This window comes from Rhinolophus hipposideros (assembly GCF_964194185.1).
Source record: "Rhinolophus hipposideros genome assembly, chromosome: 19".
Lineage (NCBI taxonomy): Eukaryota > Metazoa > Chordata > Mammalia > Chiroptera > Rhinolophidae > Rhinolophus > Rhinolophus hipposideros.
Genome location: NC_138065.1, coordinates 6,398,212 through 6,414,756, shown reverse-complemented (window position 1 = coordinate 6,414,756; position 16,545 = coordinate 6,398,212). Strand labels below are relative to the sequence as shown.

Genomic DNA, 16,545 nt, shown 5'->3' with positions numbered 1-16,545 from the left:
TACTGCTTTGGCTCTGGTTTCCTCATCAGTAAAACAAGGATGGACTACATGGGTGGTTCCCAGTCTGAGATCCCAAAATCTCCAGGAGTCCTTGATGTTGTAAACACAGACCATGGGATATTTTTATTATTTCAAAATGTCTGAGAGAGAGAGTCCACGAAGTGCTAGAAGGCTAATTAAAACATCAAATATTTTGGCTTTATAGGCCAGTATAGTCCACATGGTGACAGCAGGATGTTTGTCACATCAAAGGAAATTAGGGAACAAGAGTGTTGGACGTGATATTTTCCTCAAAGCTACAACTCAGAAAAATCAGTTTCTGTACTAAACATAACATCCAGCCACAAATGTCTGGTTAATAAATAATAGGGAAGTGATTTTAACATCTATCAATGCAATTTGTATAATTGACAACATTTCTTTAAAGTGGAAGTACACCCCAATAAGGGAACAGAGGCAAATGCAATACCCCTAAGTATTTCTATGGTCACCAGAAACCAGTGAACAATCTACATGCTGCAAAAGGTGAAGCCCCCTATTTCTCACCGAGAGTCCAAATCACTCATCCACTTTTGAAAATCACTCACCCACTAAAGAAAAGTGAAAGCAACAAAAAGCCTGTCCAGACTGCAACATAAAATGCCACCACCAACAGTGACAATTGACCATGCTCTCACTACGTGCCAGGCACTGCACTGCTGTGAATTTAACATTTAACTTAATTAAGTCTCACGACAACCCTAACAATTCCAGGCTGCTATTACCTTCATTTCCTAAATAAGGAAACAGAGGCACAGGGTGTGGAAGAGAAGTGCCCAAGGACACGGGGCTAGTGCGTTTAGAGCCAGACTCGTAAGTGTCCTCAGGCTCTCTCCGCATTCGCTGATGACTCCCTCTCAAAGAGAGGTGTCCAGAAACACAGACAGGAATGTCCCCAAGCAGAGTCCTCAAGAGTTAGGCCACTGCTCCTGAGAGCAGCCCTCTGAAGGGCCCATAGTGGTGGCCCATTGGGCTTCAATACTTGTCCTCACTAGGAACGCCCCTCCTCTCAACCCCAATTCAATTTGCTAGTCCTGGTGATAGAAATCAACGGAGAGAAGGCAAGATCCGGTCAATCACCCACTTCTTCTTTATTCAGAAGACACAACTAATTCCTAATAGCTGGTCCCTACATTCAAACCAAGGACAGTCTTACAAACTGATTTTTCATTCTCCATACTATTATAAAAACATTCATCTTTGGTGTGCTGGAATGAGTAAGGGTTATGGAGACAGAGAGATCTAACAGTAACTCCCAACGCTGCCACATATGAATTGCGTTACCCTGAGTACGTTGGAGGCCTCAGTTCCCCCATTTAGCCACTCACCAACTCTTAGGATTGTTGTGAGGTGCAACTGTATGAATGCGGAGACCCTGGCTAGCACCTGACAGAAGTTTGAATCCTGGCTCCATCCCTCACTAACCACAAGATTCACCCCAACACCCAAAGCTACGAATCTAAGCTCCAATTTCCTTACCTGTAATATAGGTAAGTACCGTCCATCCCAAAGGATAGCCATGTGAATTAAAAGAGGAAATATATGTAAAGCTCTTAGCAGAATGACAGACACATAGTAAGAATTCCACAATTTTTTTTTAAAAAAGCTGAGGTTTAAAAAGTCAAACCACACATTTAAGTCCCAGCTCTGTCACTTAATATTATCTAGGGCTAAACAATGGCATAGGAGCCAACCAACCCCTCTGCGGTTCAGTTTTCACCAAGCCTCTGTGAAGAGTAAAAGAGGCAATTGGGTAAGAATGCTCGGTAAACTCTACATTGTTATGTAAATGTTGGGGTTGTTTTACTTTATAAAAATAAGTTTTGTGTTAATCTATTGACTAAGGCTTCCACATACCACCTTCATCTTTAAAATGGAAAAACTGAGGCAGAGAAATTTTAAGCCACAGATGGTTCCAAATTAGAATAGAGCAAAGGCCTGGGCCAAAATAAATTCAGACCATGACAAAGCAGAAAACTAATAACCCTCCCAGAAGAGAGATGAGAAGAAACACCCATCCACCTCTGTTTTCAATCAGCTGTACCACTTGCTGATTAAGCCTCTCCCTGAATAATCTAGGCATAAGAATTCTCTAATTTCCTCCCAGAAACAGTATTAGACTCTAGGGTGGGAAAGAGCTTTGCTGTCAAATCTCTCTTCCCATCCATGAAGTAATTTTGTGGATGGGGCACAGAGACAAAGACCAGTGGACACCAACTAGAATGCCACTCTAGTCTAACTGGCATTCTCTTAGCTCCACCTTTAAAAAAAAAAACTCAGTCTTTCAGAGAGGTTTCCTTCTTTGGTTGGTCAAAAATGTCCTTGTGCCCCAGGTCTCCTCATGCTAAATATGGTAACAGCTGGCAAACAACCAGCCCAGTAAATTCCAATAATTCTTAAGAAAGCATTCATATTGCCCAAAATGACTCTGAATCAAACACTTCAGACCTGCAGGGCTTCTGCACAGAGCATTCAGCTGGAGCTCTTAATGTCAAAAGCAGCAGGGTGCCTCAAGAACTGACAAACTTAAAAAAAAAAAGCTGTCTACGCTTCTTTATTACAACATTCCTCAGCAACAACACTCATCCCCTACCCACTGTGCACCCAGCACTGCACTGGTGTGGTGGGAGGCTGGCAGGAGAAATGGAAGAAACAGGTGGTGTCCCCAGGGTGCCAAAACAACAGGTTGATTCAGTCCGTTCTGTCGCACAACTAATCAATTTGGTGAGGGGGGAGGAGAGGGAATCTTAGTCTTTCTGCTGTCTGACCAAGTAGACTGTCTAGGCCACTGTACCACGATCAATGACCGTGTTTCCCCAAAAATAAGACCTAGCCAGACAATCAGCTCTAAGGCATCTTTTGGAGCAAACATTAATATAAGTCCTGGTCTTATTTTATATTATATAATATTATAGAAGACCCGGTCTTATGTTATAATAAAATAAGACCGGGTCTTATATAATATCATACAATATAATAGAAGACCAGGTCTTATATTAATGTTTGCTCCAAAAGATGCCTTAGAGCTGATTGTCTGGCTAGGTCTTATTTTCGGGGAAACACGGTCAGAATGTTAGATTTGGTAGTGGGTTGTTACACCCTTCCCAAATCTTGGATATCTAGGAAGTCAGAACAGGAGTCGATTCCCCTACACCCACCCAAAAATCACATATTTGGCCCCAGAATATACTGTTTAATACTTTTTATAAAGTAAATGTAATGTCGTAAAGTAAACGTGCATTTCCTGGGCAAGCACAACTGACAGTTTGTACATTTATTATACAGTCTGATTAGAATTTTGAAGTAGCTACAGAAAATACCAGCTAACAAATACCTAGAAAACTGACAGAGCTCATTGGAAATCAAAGGATAAAAAGAGGAACCTATCAAATAAATACTTTTTATAAGGAGACCAATCAAAACATAGTAAACCCATTAATTAGAATATTATTTAACCTTTAAAATTCAATTCATTAAAAAATTTTGAAAATATGAAAAATACAGCCACCAGAGAAAGGCAGAAGACTGTATATGTATTATGATGAATCAACAACTTTTTAAAACTAAGACTAAGGGTAAAAAAAAAAAGACCAAAAGATGTACACCAAAATATTAACAGTGGTATGATTGTGGGTATTTTTCTTATACTTCTCTTGATTTTCCAAATCTTTCTAACTACTTTTAAATGTAATTACTTTTAAAATAACCACCCCAGAAAATCTTGTAAAGGTGCCAGAGAAAAATGAACAAAGTATAAATATGAGTTAATTATGTGTAAACATAAGAAATAATTCTGTTGCTATGTAAACTTACCTTAAAGTGTAACAATGTTTGTTTTTAGTTACAACTATTTTCCTTAAATCTTTTAGAAAGTATGTGTCACAGGAGCCATGATATATTGTTACATAGTTTAAATAGCAACATAATGCCAAAGACTCAAACAATTCACTTTTTTTTTCTAATAATCCTCATAAAGATTTAAAAAGTGCTTTTAAATGTTGTAAGAAAGTAAATGTCCTCGATGTTTCCAATTAAAGAAGATCTAGCAAATCAATAAAGGCATGCTCACAGCAAAGAAAAACATATCAAAAGAATAATCAAAATACACACATCCTCTAACTTCAGTGAGTCTTGACACTTTATGAAAGCAGAGAATTAAGCAAAAGTTTCTTTGCAGCTTACCACATTTACCATTTAGAGAAGTTAACACATGAGTACTATCTAGTTTTCTATTCATATCCAACAACTCAACAGAATATATTAGTGAGTAAACAGTATTCAATTGTTCTTCCTCAAATGTTGGGTAAGTCTGGCAACAGGGCAATCTCTCCCTGTTAGGTACTGGTTTAAATACGTAGGCTGTTTCATCTTTGAGGCGTAAAAGCCTGCCAGAATCTCCTCACAAAAGAGGCATGAGTATAAAAAGAGATGAAAAAGAAGCAAACAACGATTTAAAAATGCACCTGCCTCTGAACAAGACAGCATACTGTAGAATGGAACCACAGCCTCTTGAGCCCTTGATTGAGCAAGCAAAACTGTATTTTAAAGGGATGCTATTTGTTAAAAGACAACGTATTATTACGGAGACAACATCTGACTCCAATCAAAATAGTATCATCATGTTTTCCTTACCTCACAAAATACACACATGCTTTCTTCACATTAATAAGTAGAGGTGAAGGTGGGAGAGCTACTCTTCACCGAGAAACAGGTTCTGCAACACCCATGGATCCACCTGTCTTTGGGAGACAATGAATGTCTTGGCACAACGTTTGGCTGATGGAGTGAAAGACCCAGAGTGACTGCCCAGCTGCCAATATCCTGCCAAAGGAACAAAGCTGAAGACCAGAAACTGCCCCAGGCAGACCTGTGGGGAAGGTGCTTCAGTCCAATGGCAAGAGAGACCCAGGCCCCTCACTGCCTGGCCAGAAGACCAAGATCACCAGAGCTGGACCAAGGGAACTGGCCTGCCACTCAACAGTGGCAAGGGACAGAGAAACGGCCACCCCCTCCCCCCCCCACCAAGAGCTTGCTCAGTCAGAGCTAGTAAAGCCCCACCTTGGAGGAGCTGGTAGAACAGGGTTTTGCCAAGACAAGCACTCTGAAGAGGGTGAGGGAGATGCTGGTGTGATTAATCAATGCCACCAAAGGCAGCACCTCTGGGTGTGACCAGAGTCATCGCCGGGCTATGACGAGAAGTTCCTTCGGCTCCTGCCCCTGAGAACTAGATCCTCCAAAGATTCTTCCACCTTAACGTGGCCTAGATCAGGCTTGGCATCCAGGCCTGAGAACACAGCCCTCTCTCTTGCCACAAAGCCACTAATAGACATAATAGACACCACAACGTGTGCCCAATTTATATTTACACCCTCCCCAGACAAAGGGGTCTTTGTCTGTTCCCCAAGTCAAGTTTTGATACTTCTAAATTACAGCAGAGGAAGAGGAGAACATCAGCCAAGCCCAGCAGGGGTGAAGTGGGGGTCGCTGTTTCCTGGGGGACCCAGCATCCCCTCCCCCACACCCCAGAGCTCTCAGTCACCCTGACTGCAGGAAACCGCTTTCAGGGAGCACAGAAAAGTGACCAAATGACTGGACTTCGTATTCCTCGTTGTGTGCTCATCTGTCTTATCTCCGTGATGATGTCAGCTCCTGGGGGGCAGGACTGTACTATCTTCTACTTGGCCAGGGATTCCCACACTTCTAGAAGAGCAGCATACCCTACACTCTCTACCATGTGATGCTAAGGGAAACACACACATTAAGGAGGAAAACACCCCACCGTCCTCCCCAACACACCACCAAGAGAGCCAAGCTCCAAAGATAACTCTTAGAGCCGACAGCGAGCGCTCCTCCCACAGTATTATATAGACACATATATTTACATGTATAAATATATCAATAAAATAACTACTTAGCTTTTCTCACTCCAACCTACGGCCTGTCCCATCCCCTCTTCTTGGCTTTCCTCTTCTGCTTAAGGCCATGATGTCTCCCTTCTAAAGCAAGGAGAGAAAGAACCGATCTCCAGCAAACCTTCCCCCTCTCCCAATAAGCATCACAGTTCGTCCCAGCCAGAGGCCATGAGCAAATCCTGGCAGATCTGAAGCCACTTCCTTCTTCCCGTCAAGGACAATCCCATCAAGTGTCTGTGTCAGAAGGCCTGTCTGGGCCCCTTCGTGCTGACTGCTCTGTTTGCTTCAAGAGGTCCTTGATTTCTCCTCTATTCTCCTGTTTTGATTCCATTTGCTACAGCAACCCAGACACCCCAGAAGCAGAACTGCCTGCAACGGGCGACCCTGATATCTTTTTACACAAACACGTTTGAGGGAAACCTCTGACATTAGGTATGTCTTCATGGGTTAACAAGGCAGACATCCCCAAGGCAACAGCCTCCAAGAGGGCTGAGGACAGAATTCCGTACTGGACCCAAAAGGGTGTGGAACACCTGTGTATTCTGGCACTTCAGGTAACATTCCGATGGAGGGTTAAGGAGGCTTCCACCAAGGTCATGCATGACACACGCAGCAGTCCTAAGACTTTGGATAGTTGGCAGATTCTTTTTATTAAGACAAAACGAACTTTACCAGCCTTATGGAGAAGCTCAAGCAGCTGCCTTCTCCCTAGTGAGCTAGGCATTCAGCAAGAAGCAGGCACGTTCGAAGAGAGAAAAACGACCACAGAACCCAGTCAAAGCAACTCACTTCTCTAGCACTGTCAAAGAACAAACAAACAAAAACTAAACAACAACAAAAAACTCTTAGTGTCCCCAGAGTCACTCTGCATTGATTCCAGAACGTCCCTAATATAAAAATCACCTGGCTAATTTCTGAAATACACACATTCTCCGACACTGTTCCAGACCCACTGACTCAGAATCTCCAGGAGAACACCCCACACTGGATCGTCTTCATGCTCCTCGGTGGGTTAAGCTCCTTTAATGGAGGGGTAGGTGTCAATTCAGTAAAGGGTCCCGCTTTGGGATTCTGTCACCCACCCGGGGTCAGGACTTTATGAGGCAAATTCCTGAGAACACGCCAATGGGGGCAAGTCAGTCATAAGAAGACAGAGTACAGCTGAAAAGAAGATCCTTCTAAGAATTCGAGCTGTCTCCGGATGTACTACCTGCCCCCCGAGGCAGAGAGCTGTGTATCATAAGAGGTGTTCAAGCAGAGAGAAGGCAGGCTACCTCTTCACCAGGATGTTGTAAGAGGGTCACATCCACCATGGGATGGGTAGAAAGATCAGATGAGTTTTAAAGTGCCAGCCAATCCACAAATCCACAAAGAGGAAAAGTCCAGCTACCCATTAATTAAGAAAAAGAGATAGCATAAAAGTCTGTAGGTGGGGTCAGCTTTCAACTGATCTTTTCTCTTCAAAGGAGAAAGGAGCATAAAGACACACCCCTGACTCATCATCAGCCTTCCCTCCAGCACGCCCGAAGGTGGAGAGGACAGAGCGGGAGTCACAGGTACTGAGACCAAGACCTGCCACTTGGCTGATTCTGCCTGTTGAGCCAGATGAGTGTTGCTGGCCAGAGAAGAGCTGCGTGTGACACAGTCCCTGCCCTCAAGGAGTGAATCGTGTTGCACACACTACCCGGCTCACTCAGACATTTATTGATCAAGTCTCATCTTCGGAGCTTTTGTTGGTGGTAGTGGTTTTCAGGGAACTTTCTTGGTGGGGGGGAAAAACAGAACAAAACAAATTTTACCAAATGTGCATGTTCTCTCAGGCTGGTACAAGTTGGCAATACCCAGCTCACAATGAAAAAAAAAAAAAAAACACAACTCAAAAAACTTACCTACACGAACATAAACTTAGTTAACTCTAACTTCAAAAATTTAAAAATACTATGCCAACAGTTCAGAAAATGACCAAACTACACTCAGGGATGGCAACTCTGGGCAAAATAATAGAAATGGCTGGCCTAGTAATAAAGGAAGCTGTAGAGGCAACCAAAGTGAGAGGCAAGGGGTGGGTGCCAGGGCCTGTGGGGCAAAATTCCAAAGTCAAAGTGACCTTTATGAATTGCAGAAGTTATCAGAAAAAGAGAGAAGAAACTACAGGGGAGAGAGAGAAGTTCAAAATAGCAAGTTTAAATGAAACATCTAGGGAAGGGAAAAATTTGGTTTTTCCCCAAACGTAAGCTAGGCACCGACTCTTGCAAATACTCCTCTGAAAATTGTCTCAAAGTGCCACAGCAGCACCAAACAAGAAAATAACTAAAAGCAATTGTTCCATTGAACAAATAGTTATTGACAGCCTGCTAGATTCCAAGCTACCATGCTAGGTACAGGTGTGGAGACACAATTCTTTCCCTCAAGCACAGATTCACGATAAGCACTGGAGAATGTTCTAAGTGTTTTGTGTACATGAGCTCATTTGCACAAGAGATGGAAGTGGTGTGGAGAGGGGATGAGGCATGGGACTGAGGACCAAAAGAGAGAGATTCTCGCATCAACTCTGTAAATTGGCTCAGGGAGTCTGAAGAGGACCAAAACAGGACAGTATCCTTCCCACAAAGTCACAAGACTAATTAGAGACCTGGAGGGGAACTCTGCTCTTCTAGCTCCTACTCTTTCCAAACTATCATGCAGGCGGCAGACTGATGGAGAAAAGCAGAAGAAAACAAAATCCTTTTGATGTCATGTCACTTGCAGCGAAAGGGAAGAAGAGAGGAGGAGAATCTGGAAAGGGTGGGAGAAAAATGAAATGTTTAAGTTGTGACAGCAGATAGAAATCTCAAGAAAGGAAGCACTTAAATAAAGAGTATAAACACAATATCTGAATAATGTAAAATCTCCTATTATATGCTCATCCAAATTGTGGCTTAGAATTTTTTGCTCTAAAACCGTTAAGGAGATATATATATATATATACCGGGGGTGCCAAAAAATGTATACACATGACTTGTATTCATCTTTTGTTATCGGTATATATTGAGTATTACAATTTTAATACCGTTTTCTCCTTTCTTAAAATGTGTATACATTTCTTTTGGCGCCCTCTGTATATAAAGCTTGAAGAAAAAGAGATAACAGAGAAGCAAAAGGGGTGGAGGATTTATAATCGTATTATTCAAATACGTGAAGTCTTCCTAAAGAGACAATGGGGATCTATTGTGCCAGGTGAATGAGAAGAAATGGCATTATACTCTATAGCTTTTATGTTCAACAGAGGGTTCCACCCTGGAATGGCTGACTAAGGTTAGGTTCATTCTGGAAATTATTAAAATTAAGAAGGAAAGGCCCCATACTCACACCTGAAGGCAGAGTCATGAACTGTCAGTAGGTTCCAACCAACTTACTGCATCAGAATCGCCTGTAAACCTTGAAAAATACAGATGCTCAAACCGACAGCATCAGAATCCCTGGGTGTTGGCTCCCAGAATCACCCCAGCTGGTTTTGAGGCAGCCAGGATGTGCAGCTCTGTTCTCTCACAGTGGACAGGACAAGAAGGGAGACCACTAAGAATGGCATCAGAGAGTGGGAACTAGATCAATGCAAATTCTGTGGGCAAAATAGAATTTCTGTGGGTATGATATTTTTAAAATGTATTGTAATGCTGCTCTGAAGCACCCAAGCATATCCCACTGAATTTAAACATTTTTCTAAAGGTCCCGAAGTCAGCAACTACAGTTCAGGTGAACCAGAAGTTCCTCCTCCATGCCACAAGAATCCTACAGAAGAGGCAGCAGAGTGGGAATGGGGCTGACAGCTGCCAAGGAGATGTGAGTAAATATTTTTAAAAACCAAAACATCAGGAAACAGAAAAGAGAGACTAGAAATAATCCCTCTCTTTCCTATCCCTCTCTCCCCACCCCCAAAACGAATAATAATATAGAAAGAACAAGAAGAAAGATAAAGGAAAATAGTTTGGGGATGAATTTCATCTCCATCTGGAAAAAAAAAAAAAACAACACACACAACAATTACTCTTTGTGATTTTTTTTTTAAGCAAGGGAAGAATGTGGCTGAGAAATTATCTAGCAGGCTGTAAAACCAGGGAGTCACTTCACATGGCACAGCAAAAGAAAACAAGGAGAAAAGGGTGGTCTTGGATAGCTGTTTAGACAATCAGACAGATGGGTGGACACCTCTTTACTTTAGGAACTCAGTGATGTTTAAATTAACAATTGGCCACAAAAAAAGCCAAAAAGCCAAAAGCAGGAACACTCAAAAGTTGGGACGGGTGTGTTACAATTGGTATCTTGGCAAAACACAAATGATAGTAGAAGATTAAGAAGATTGAAGAAGGCTTCCCTGCCAGACACTGAAAAAGTTTTAAGATTTGTACTAAGAAATAGGTTTCTAATCTCTCTTCTATTGCCGTTTAGCACCTGAAGAACACCTGCCTAAAGATCAAAATATTTAAATCTTGTCCTTTGAACTAATTGACTTAACACTCAATTTGTCCACCTAAAAATTAGTCAGTCATAGCAATACCTCATCAGTGCAGAAGTCTAAAAAAGGATGTCTTTCTACACACTGAGGTTCTAGAATGAGAGAAGCCTGACATCCGTCACCATTTCACACTTAATTTTGCAAATCTCTGCAATCATATTTCTTATTCCCTCCAACTCTCTGAAGCAGGTTGCTTCTTTATTTCTATTCCGTAGGTGAGATGCCTACAAATCATGAAGGTTGAGCTAAATAACTTTTCGTAAATACTAAAACAAGTTAGTGGTAGACCAAGGATTGTAACTCTCAAACTAACCCGTTGTTTATACTCCTCTCTATCCTAAATCTTGACTTATACTAAAGCTTTCCACTCAAAGAAAAAGGAAAGGCAAAAACAACATTTATGTGCTTTGTTAAATGCTTCTGAAACAACAGTTTCGATCATCAGCACACAGCCCCTGGCCCACTTCTGAAATTCTTAGGGACCTAGAGGTGTATGGAATTTGAACTTCCCAAGAAGGACCTACTGTGTTTCCCGGAAAATAAGACCTAGCCAGACAATCAGCTCTTATTTTACTATAAGACTGGGTCTTATATTAATTTTTGCTCCAAAAGACGCATTAGAGCTGATTGTCCGGCTAGGTCTTATTTTCCGGGGAAACACGGTCGTGGGTGCTGAACAACCCAGCACGGTGATAAATAACCTTGTTCTCTTTCAAACATCGATGATGGGCAGGTCCTCCACCTGTTGAAAGTGAACAAAGAGTAAATTTTTCTGAAGCTCATCATCCTCTTAACCTTTTCTTTGTAAAGAGACATAGCTCATGTACCAGTTTTTTGGTCAAAGTAAAATGCTCCTTCAGGTTAGGCTAGGTAAAACAGGGGCGGGCCCCTTGGTGCTCAACAAACAGACACAAGCTATCTTCCCACTGGAAGCAGAGATTCAGAAAAAAACAAAACCCAGCCCTGCCCTTTCGGAATACCTTTTGACTGCCATGGGTTTAATACACCATTCTCTTGATTAATCCTATTACCTGGGTAATTTCATTCCCATTTTATTGGGGCGTTCATAGAGCAGAGCTGGATTTGAACCCAGGATTATAAAGGTCCAAAACCCAAGCGCTTTCCACTAAACGGTCGGAAGAAACTTGGAATCTGAAATTGTGGGTGGGATGGGTAAGACGTCATTGCATTTCCTTCCCTCGGTCCAGCCGTGTTCAGAAATTGTCGCTCATATCCAACCAGAAACAGGCCTGCTAAGGCAGCACTTTGAATGACCGTCTCCACTTTTCCTCACCCACCTATGCCCCACCCCCAACCTGCCAAAAGAGCAGCAAATCCTGCTGCCAGGTTAGAGGAGTCGGTGATCGTCACACCGCATTCCTGGGGCTGGACACAGACCGAAACAGCGCCCGAGCTGCGCGCCTCGGAAAGAATAACAGCAGTTGAGATTTTTAAATCATGTGGCCCAGCATGCAGCCCCACCAGTTCTCCTACTGTTCCTGCCTCCACCTTTCAAAGACTCCGTGCAACACATCGCATTCGTCCCGACCGTGGATTCGGGGTGTCAGGCTCAGGCGCCCCGCGAACCCCCGGCCCCCTCCAAAGCAACCCCACCCACCCGGACCGTGTGCCTCCCCTTTGGCACAGCTACTGCTGGCTGTGAAGGTGCAAGCCGTTGGGCCGGGAGGCCCTGCCGCGCCGATCCCCTCGCCAGGACCTGGCATTCCTTCGCTCGGCCCCTCTGCGGCCGGCGGCCCGCGGGGGGTGTCGCCGGCCGCCCGCCCTCGGTTCCCCTTCAACCCCAGGAAACGCGGAACCAAAAGGGCAAGGCTGCCCGACTCCTAGAACTCCGGCGCCCAAGAAGGGGAGTTTCGGAGCCTCGCTGCCCGGCCTTCCTGGGCCAAGGAGGCGCGCATGGGGCCCCGGGCCGAGGGGCGCAGGCGGCGGCGGGGCGCGCGGGGGAAGGGGCGCGCTCAGGGGGCCCCCGCGATGCCCAAACTTTCTGGAACCAAGTGGCCTCCATCCGCGCCGGCGGCAGAGCCCGGCCTTCTCGCAGCTCGGAGGGGACCCAAGGGGGGGAGCGGGCGCCCCCCGAGGGCCGGGCGGGGGCGGCGGGGCGCGACCAGGGCGCGGGGACAGCACCCCGGGCCCGATACTCACCACGCGCGCGGCACACCGCGAACACCAGCAGCACCCACAGCCGAGCGAAGTGCAGGGCGGGCATCTTCTCGGTCGCCTCCTCCTCCTCCGCCGCCGCCGGGGCAGATCCACATGGAGAGTGGGTCCCCACAGAGGAGCCCCCACTTTCTCGTCTCCTGCGCCCGCTCCGGGGGCTCAGGGCCTCGCGCCGGCCCCGCAGCTCAGGCCTGACGGCTGCACTCCCCGCACCCGGGCCGCCGCGCTCGGGACGCCGCCTCAGCCGCCGCCCGAAGTTGGGCTCTAACTTTCCCGAGTGTGCAGCCCCGTGTGTCCTTCCGCCCGGCCGCCTCCGCCCACCGCACGCCCCGCCCCTGTCGCCCGGCCGGCCCCGCCGCCACCCAGGGGTTTCCCGCAGGAAGAAGCGCCGGCCCGGCCGAGCCGCGCGCGGAGGGATCCACGACGAGCCTCAGACCCCGCGGCCCCGACCCGCGCCGGGCCCCACGCGCCTTAACGCCTTCGGCGCTGGAGCGCCCGGCTGGGCCGGCCCGTGCCCACGGGGTGGGGGTGACGGCGCCCAACTCCAGACCTACGGGCACTGAGGTCGTGAACTTGCACTCATCCAGGGAGCGAGGAGTCGCCCCCGTCACACACTCACACCCACGCACACCCACACACCCACCCACACGCCCCGGGTTGGCTGGAGGAAAGCGGGAGACGGCCAGTGCTGTCAAAGAGGAAATGGGGGCTCAGGCGCCAAAGCCCGTTTAAAATGCACAGAGCCATCAGCTGGGTTGTGCTGCCTCCTTCCTTCCTTCCTTCATTCATTCATTCATTCATGCATTCATTCTTCACGCATTCATTCACTCGTTTAGCAAATATTTCTTAAGCGCCTTACTTGGCTGGGCACAGTTGGAATGGTACTAAAGCCTCATGGTGCTCAAGCTACTTTTGAGGATTTTAGACGTTGCTGCTGTGGGTAGGCTTTCATGGGATGAGAGCAGGATTTCGAAAGGTTGGTAAAATTTGTAAGGACGAGGAGAGCAGCTAAGGATAGTCATTGTAACATTGTTGGCAATACCCCAAATGGGAAACAACCGAAATGCCCACCCGTAGAGGAATGGATGGATAATGTATAGTATATTTAGAAAATAAAATACACAGCAATTGAAAGATCGTGTTCATATACGCCAATAGAAATAAATTTTAAACATAAAATGGTAGTGGAAAAACTAGTTGCACAAGGAGATATAAAGTATACCATGTATGTCTATTTATATTTCAAAACAATGCCATATATTATTTATGGGTGCACAGCACACAGTATATAGTAAAAGAATATAACCAGAATAGCGGTGACTTCCAGCGCAGGAGAGTGAGGGACGGAATCAGGTAGGGGTACAAGTGGGCTTGTGTTTTGTAAGAAAAGAGTTGAAATAAATCCAAGAAAAAGTTTGTGTGGGCATAGCATTCCAGAGGAGAGCCATCATAAAAGGGTACAGATAAGGGAAGAAGTAGATGAATTCTAGCACTATTCTCAGTGACAGGGGTCAAGGAGGGAAAGGGGGTCAGGACCAGGACCTTGAATGACAAGCTGAAAAAGGGAGGGGTGGGTAGGAAGGGGTGATAGTTGTCTCTCAGGTCATAGAAAAACCATTGAAGGTTTCTGAACAGGAGTGAGACTTGATGGAAAGGAAGGTTGCTCTGACAATCCTGTGCAAAATTGTCAGGTGCAAAAGGTGAACGAATGGGAGTCCAAGGGCTAGTGAGAAGTTTGTGAAACAGTCCCGGCGGGCATGGGTGACGAAGGCCTGAACTAATGAGTTAGATGTCAAAATAGAAAGGAAGGGATAGATTGGAGACAATCTTGAAAGAAAAAAAAAAAAGAAAAACACGGGGGAGGGGCAACCCAATGTGACTAATTGGATGTGGAAGGTTTATGATCCTGTCAGGAAGGGAAATCCTACCCACAGAGCCTCTCCCTGGCTCCTAGAGGACAAAGTCCAAACTTCTAAAAATGGTCAATACAAGGCCTTCACTTCATTGGCCCCCCTCTCTTGTCCTCTCTGCCCCATTGTGAACTTTACACAATAACAGTATTGAATGAGTTGAGATTTCCCCCCAAACACATCTTCTTCTTTCAGTCTCTGTACCTTCTGTTCCCTTGGAATGACTTGGAGTCCCCTCCCCTCCTCCTCTTGGTGAACTTCTAATCATCTATCCTTCAGTCCTGAGAAGGCTTTGCCGACCTTGTAACCAATTCCTACCCCTGACAGACAGTCCCTCCACTGTACTGCTTCTTTATCTGACACTCATCTCTATTTTTCACACAAGACTGTCTGTATTTCTATCTTTTCCTCTAGATCAGGAGGTCCTTACGGGTAAGGCCCACGGCCTTATTCATTCCCAGAGTCCATCACATAATAGATGTTGAACTAGAAGGTAAAATGGCACTAAACAAGTACAAAGCAGTATGATCAGCGGCCTTTGAAATTCCAAACCGGATTTTCATAAGCACTTTATAATAGATAAGCAAAGTGCTATTAGTGAAACTAGTCACCTTGGGATGCTAGAAATTCTTCTCCAAAACAACATAGTCCAATTGTTTTGGAATTTCCCTTGTGCAAATATGTTCAGAGAAAGATAATAACACTACGTTTTAGCTGCTGACTGATAGTTACCAGCTTGATTGTTCTCTTTCCTCACTAAATGTAGTTCGCAGTGACTTGGCTGTATATGAATTTTGAAAACCACCTACAAAGATTAAATTTGTCTCTATTGAGATATATTCAGAAGGATGTAAATGTCATCATCCCCAAAGAGCAGGTCCAGAAACGACTGTGGCTGTGACATTATTATGACAATAGGTGCGGACTTTCTCAAGGTGACTCTTTTCAGGAAAGCCATCATTGTGTTACTTGTATAATAACTTTTGTAGGATTTGTTATAATGTTAAACTTATCGCATACATTCCCATAAGGACAAGGAGAGTAAAATGTTATGAAGGGAAGTAGGAGAAGGCTATGACTGAGGAGGTGTTTTTAAAAATATGTTTTGAAGGAAGCTATGGATATAAATTGGTAAAAAAAGAAAACAAAACAAGGGGGAGCTGAAAATCAAGGGAAGAAACTGGAATTGACAAAGACTAAGAGCTGAGAACCCGTAAGTCAACTGACATTTGGATGAGTATTTACTATGGGCCAGTTCCGGTATGAGCAGCAGAGGGATAAAGCAAGAGAGATGAGTAACCAACAATTAAGACCCAGTGTGACAGCTGAGGGACTGTGAGACCTGTCTCCGCCCAGGGGCAATCAGGGAAGGTCTCAACAGCTGGTCTAAGAATTAGAGGACCAAAAGATTAATCAGGTAAAGAGGAAGAGGAGACTGCTCATGTTTAGTGGTCTAAACTCTTCCAGGCACGTTCTAGGATCCATATCAAGCCTAGGTTGAGCTACCCCACGCATCTCAACACATAACCCAGGGATGTGTGATGAAGTGCTTGCCGAAGCAGGAATTAAAAGAGCGCTTTCTTTGCAACAAGTACAGAGGCTGGTGAACAATAGTGACCAGAGCCTGTTCCCTAAAGTGGGAAGGCAAGGACTTAGGCAGGGGCTGTGGGAATGCAGAAAAGCTGGGCATTGGCTCCTAAGGTTAGTACCCGCTTCGATGAGAGTGGAAAGGTGGATGGGCCATCAGCAATGACTTCCGTATCCTGAGGCTTGGTGAGCTACTCCCGGATATAGAAAACACAGGAGAAGGAAACGGAGGTTTGGTAGATAAATAAACAGGCAAGATAAGAAATCGATGTAGCTGGAAGAGGGAAACTGGGTTCGAGAGTAGCAGCAGTGGCTGCTGACTGCTTTTGCGAGAGCTGGAGAAGCCTGACTGATTTAAAGGACGGAACTGCGTTGCAATAGGCTTCCTACTACTGAGCTCTCCCGCAAGCTAAGCCTAAATTCCACTGTG

The 16,545-nt window shown here is 45.1% G+C and overlaps 1 protein-coding gene across 1 annotated transcript in view; it reads right to left on the bottom strand.

Annotated features, from left to right (window-relative positions):
- NOTCH2 (notch receptor 2) overlaps positions 1-12,893 on the bottom strand; it is a 147,850-nt gene extending 134,957 nt beyond the window's left edge. Inside the window, exon 1 of the mRNA XM_081026861.1 lies at positions 12,604-12,893. Coding sequence (XP_080882987.1) covers positions 12,604-12,667 — 64 coding nt within the window. The 5' untranslated portion in view covers positions 12,668-12,893. The remainder of the gene's footprint in view (positions 1-12,603) is intronic.
- Positions 12,894-16,545: the final 3,652 nt, after the last annotated feature.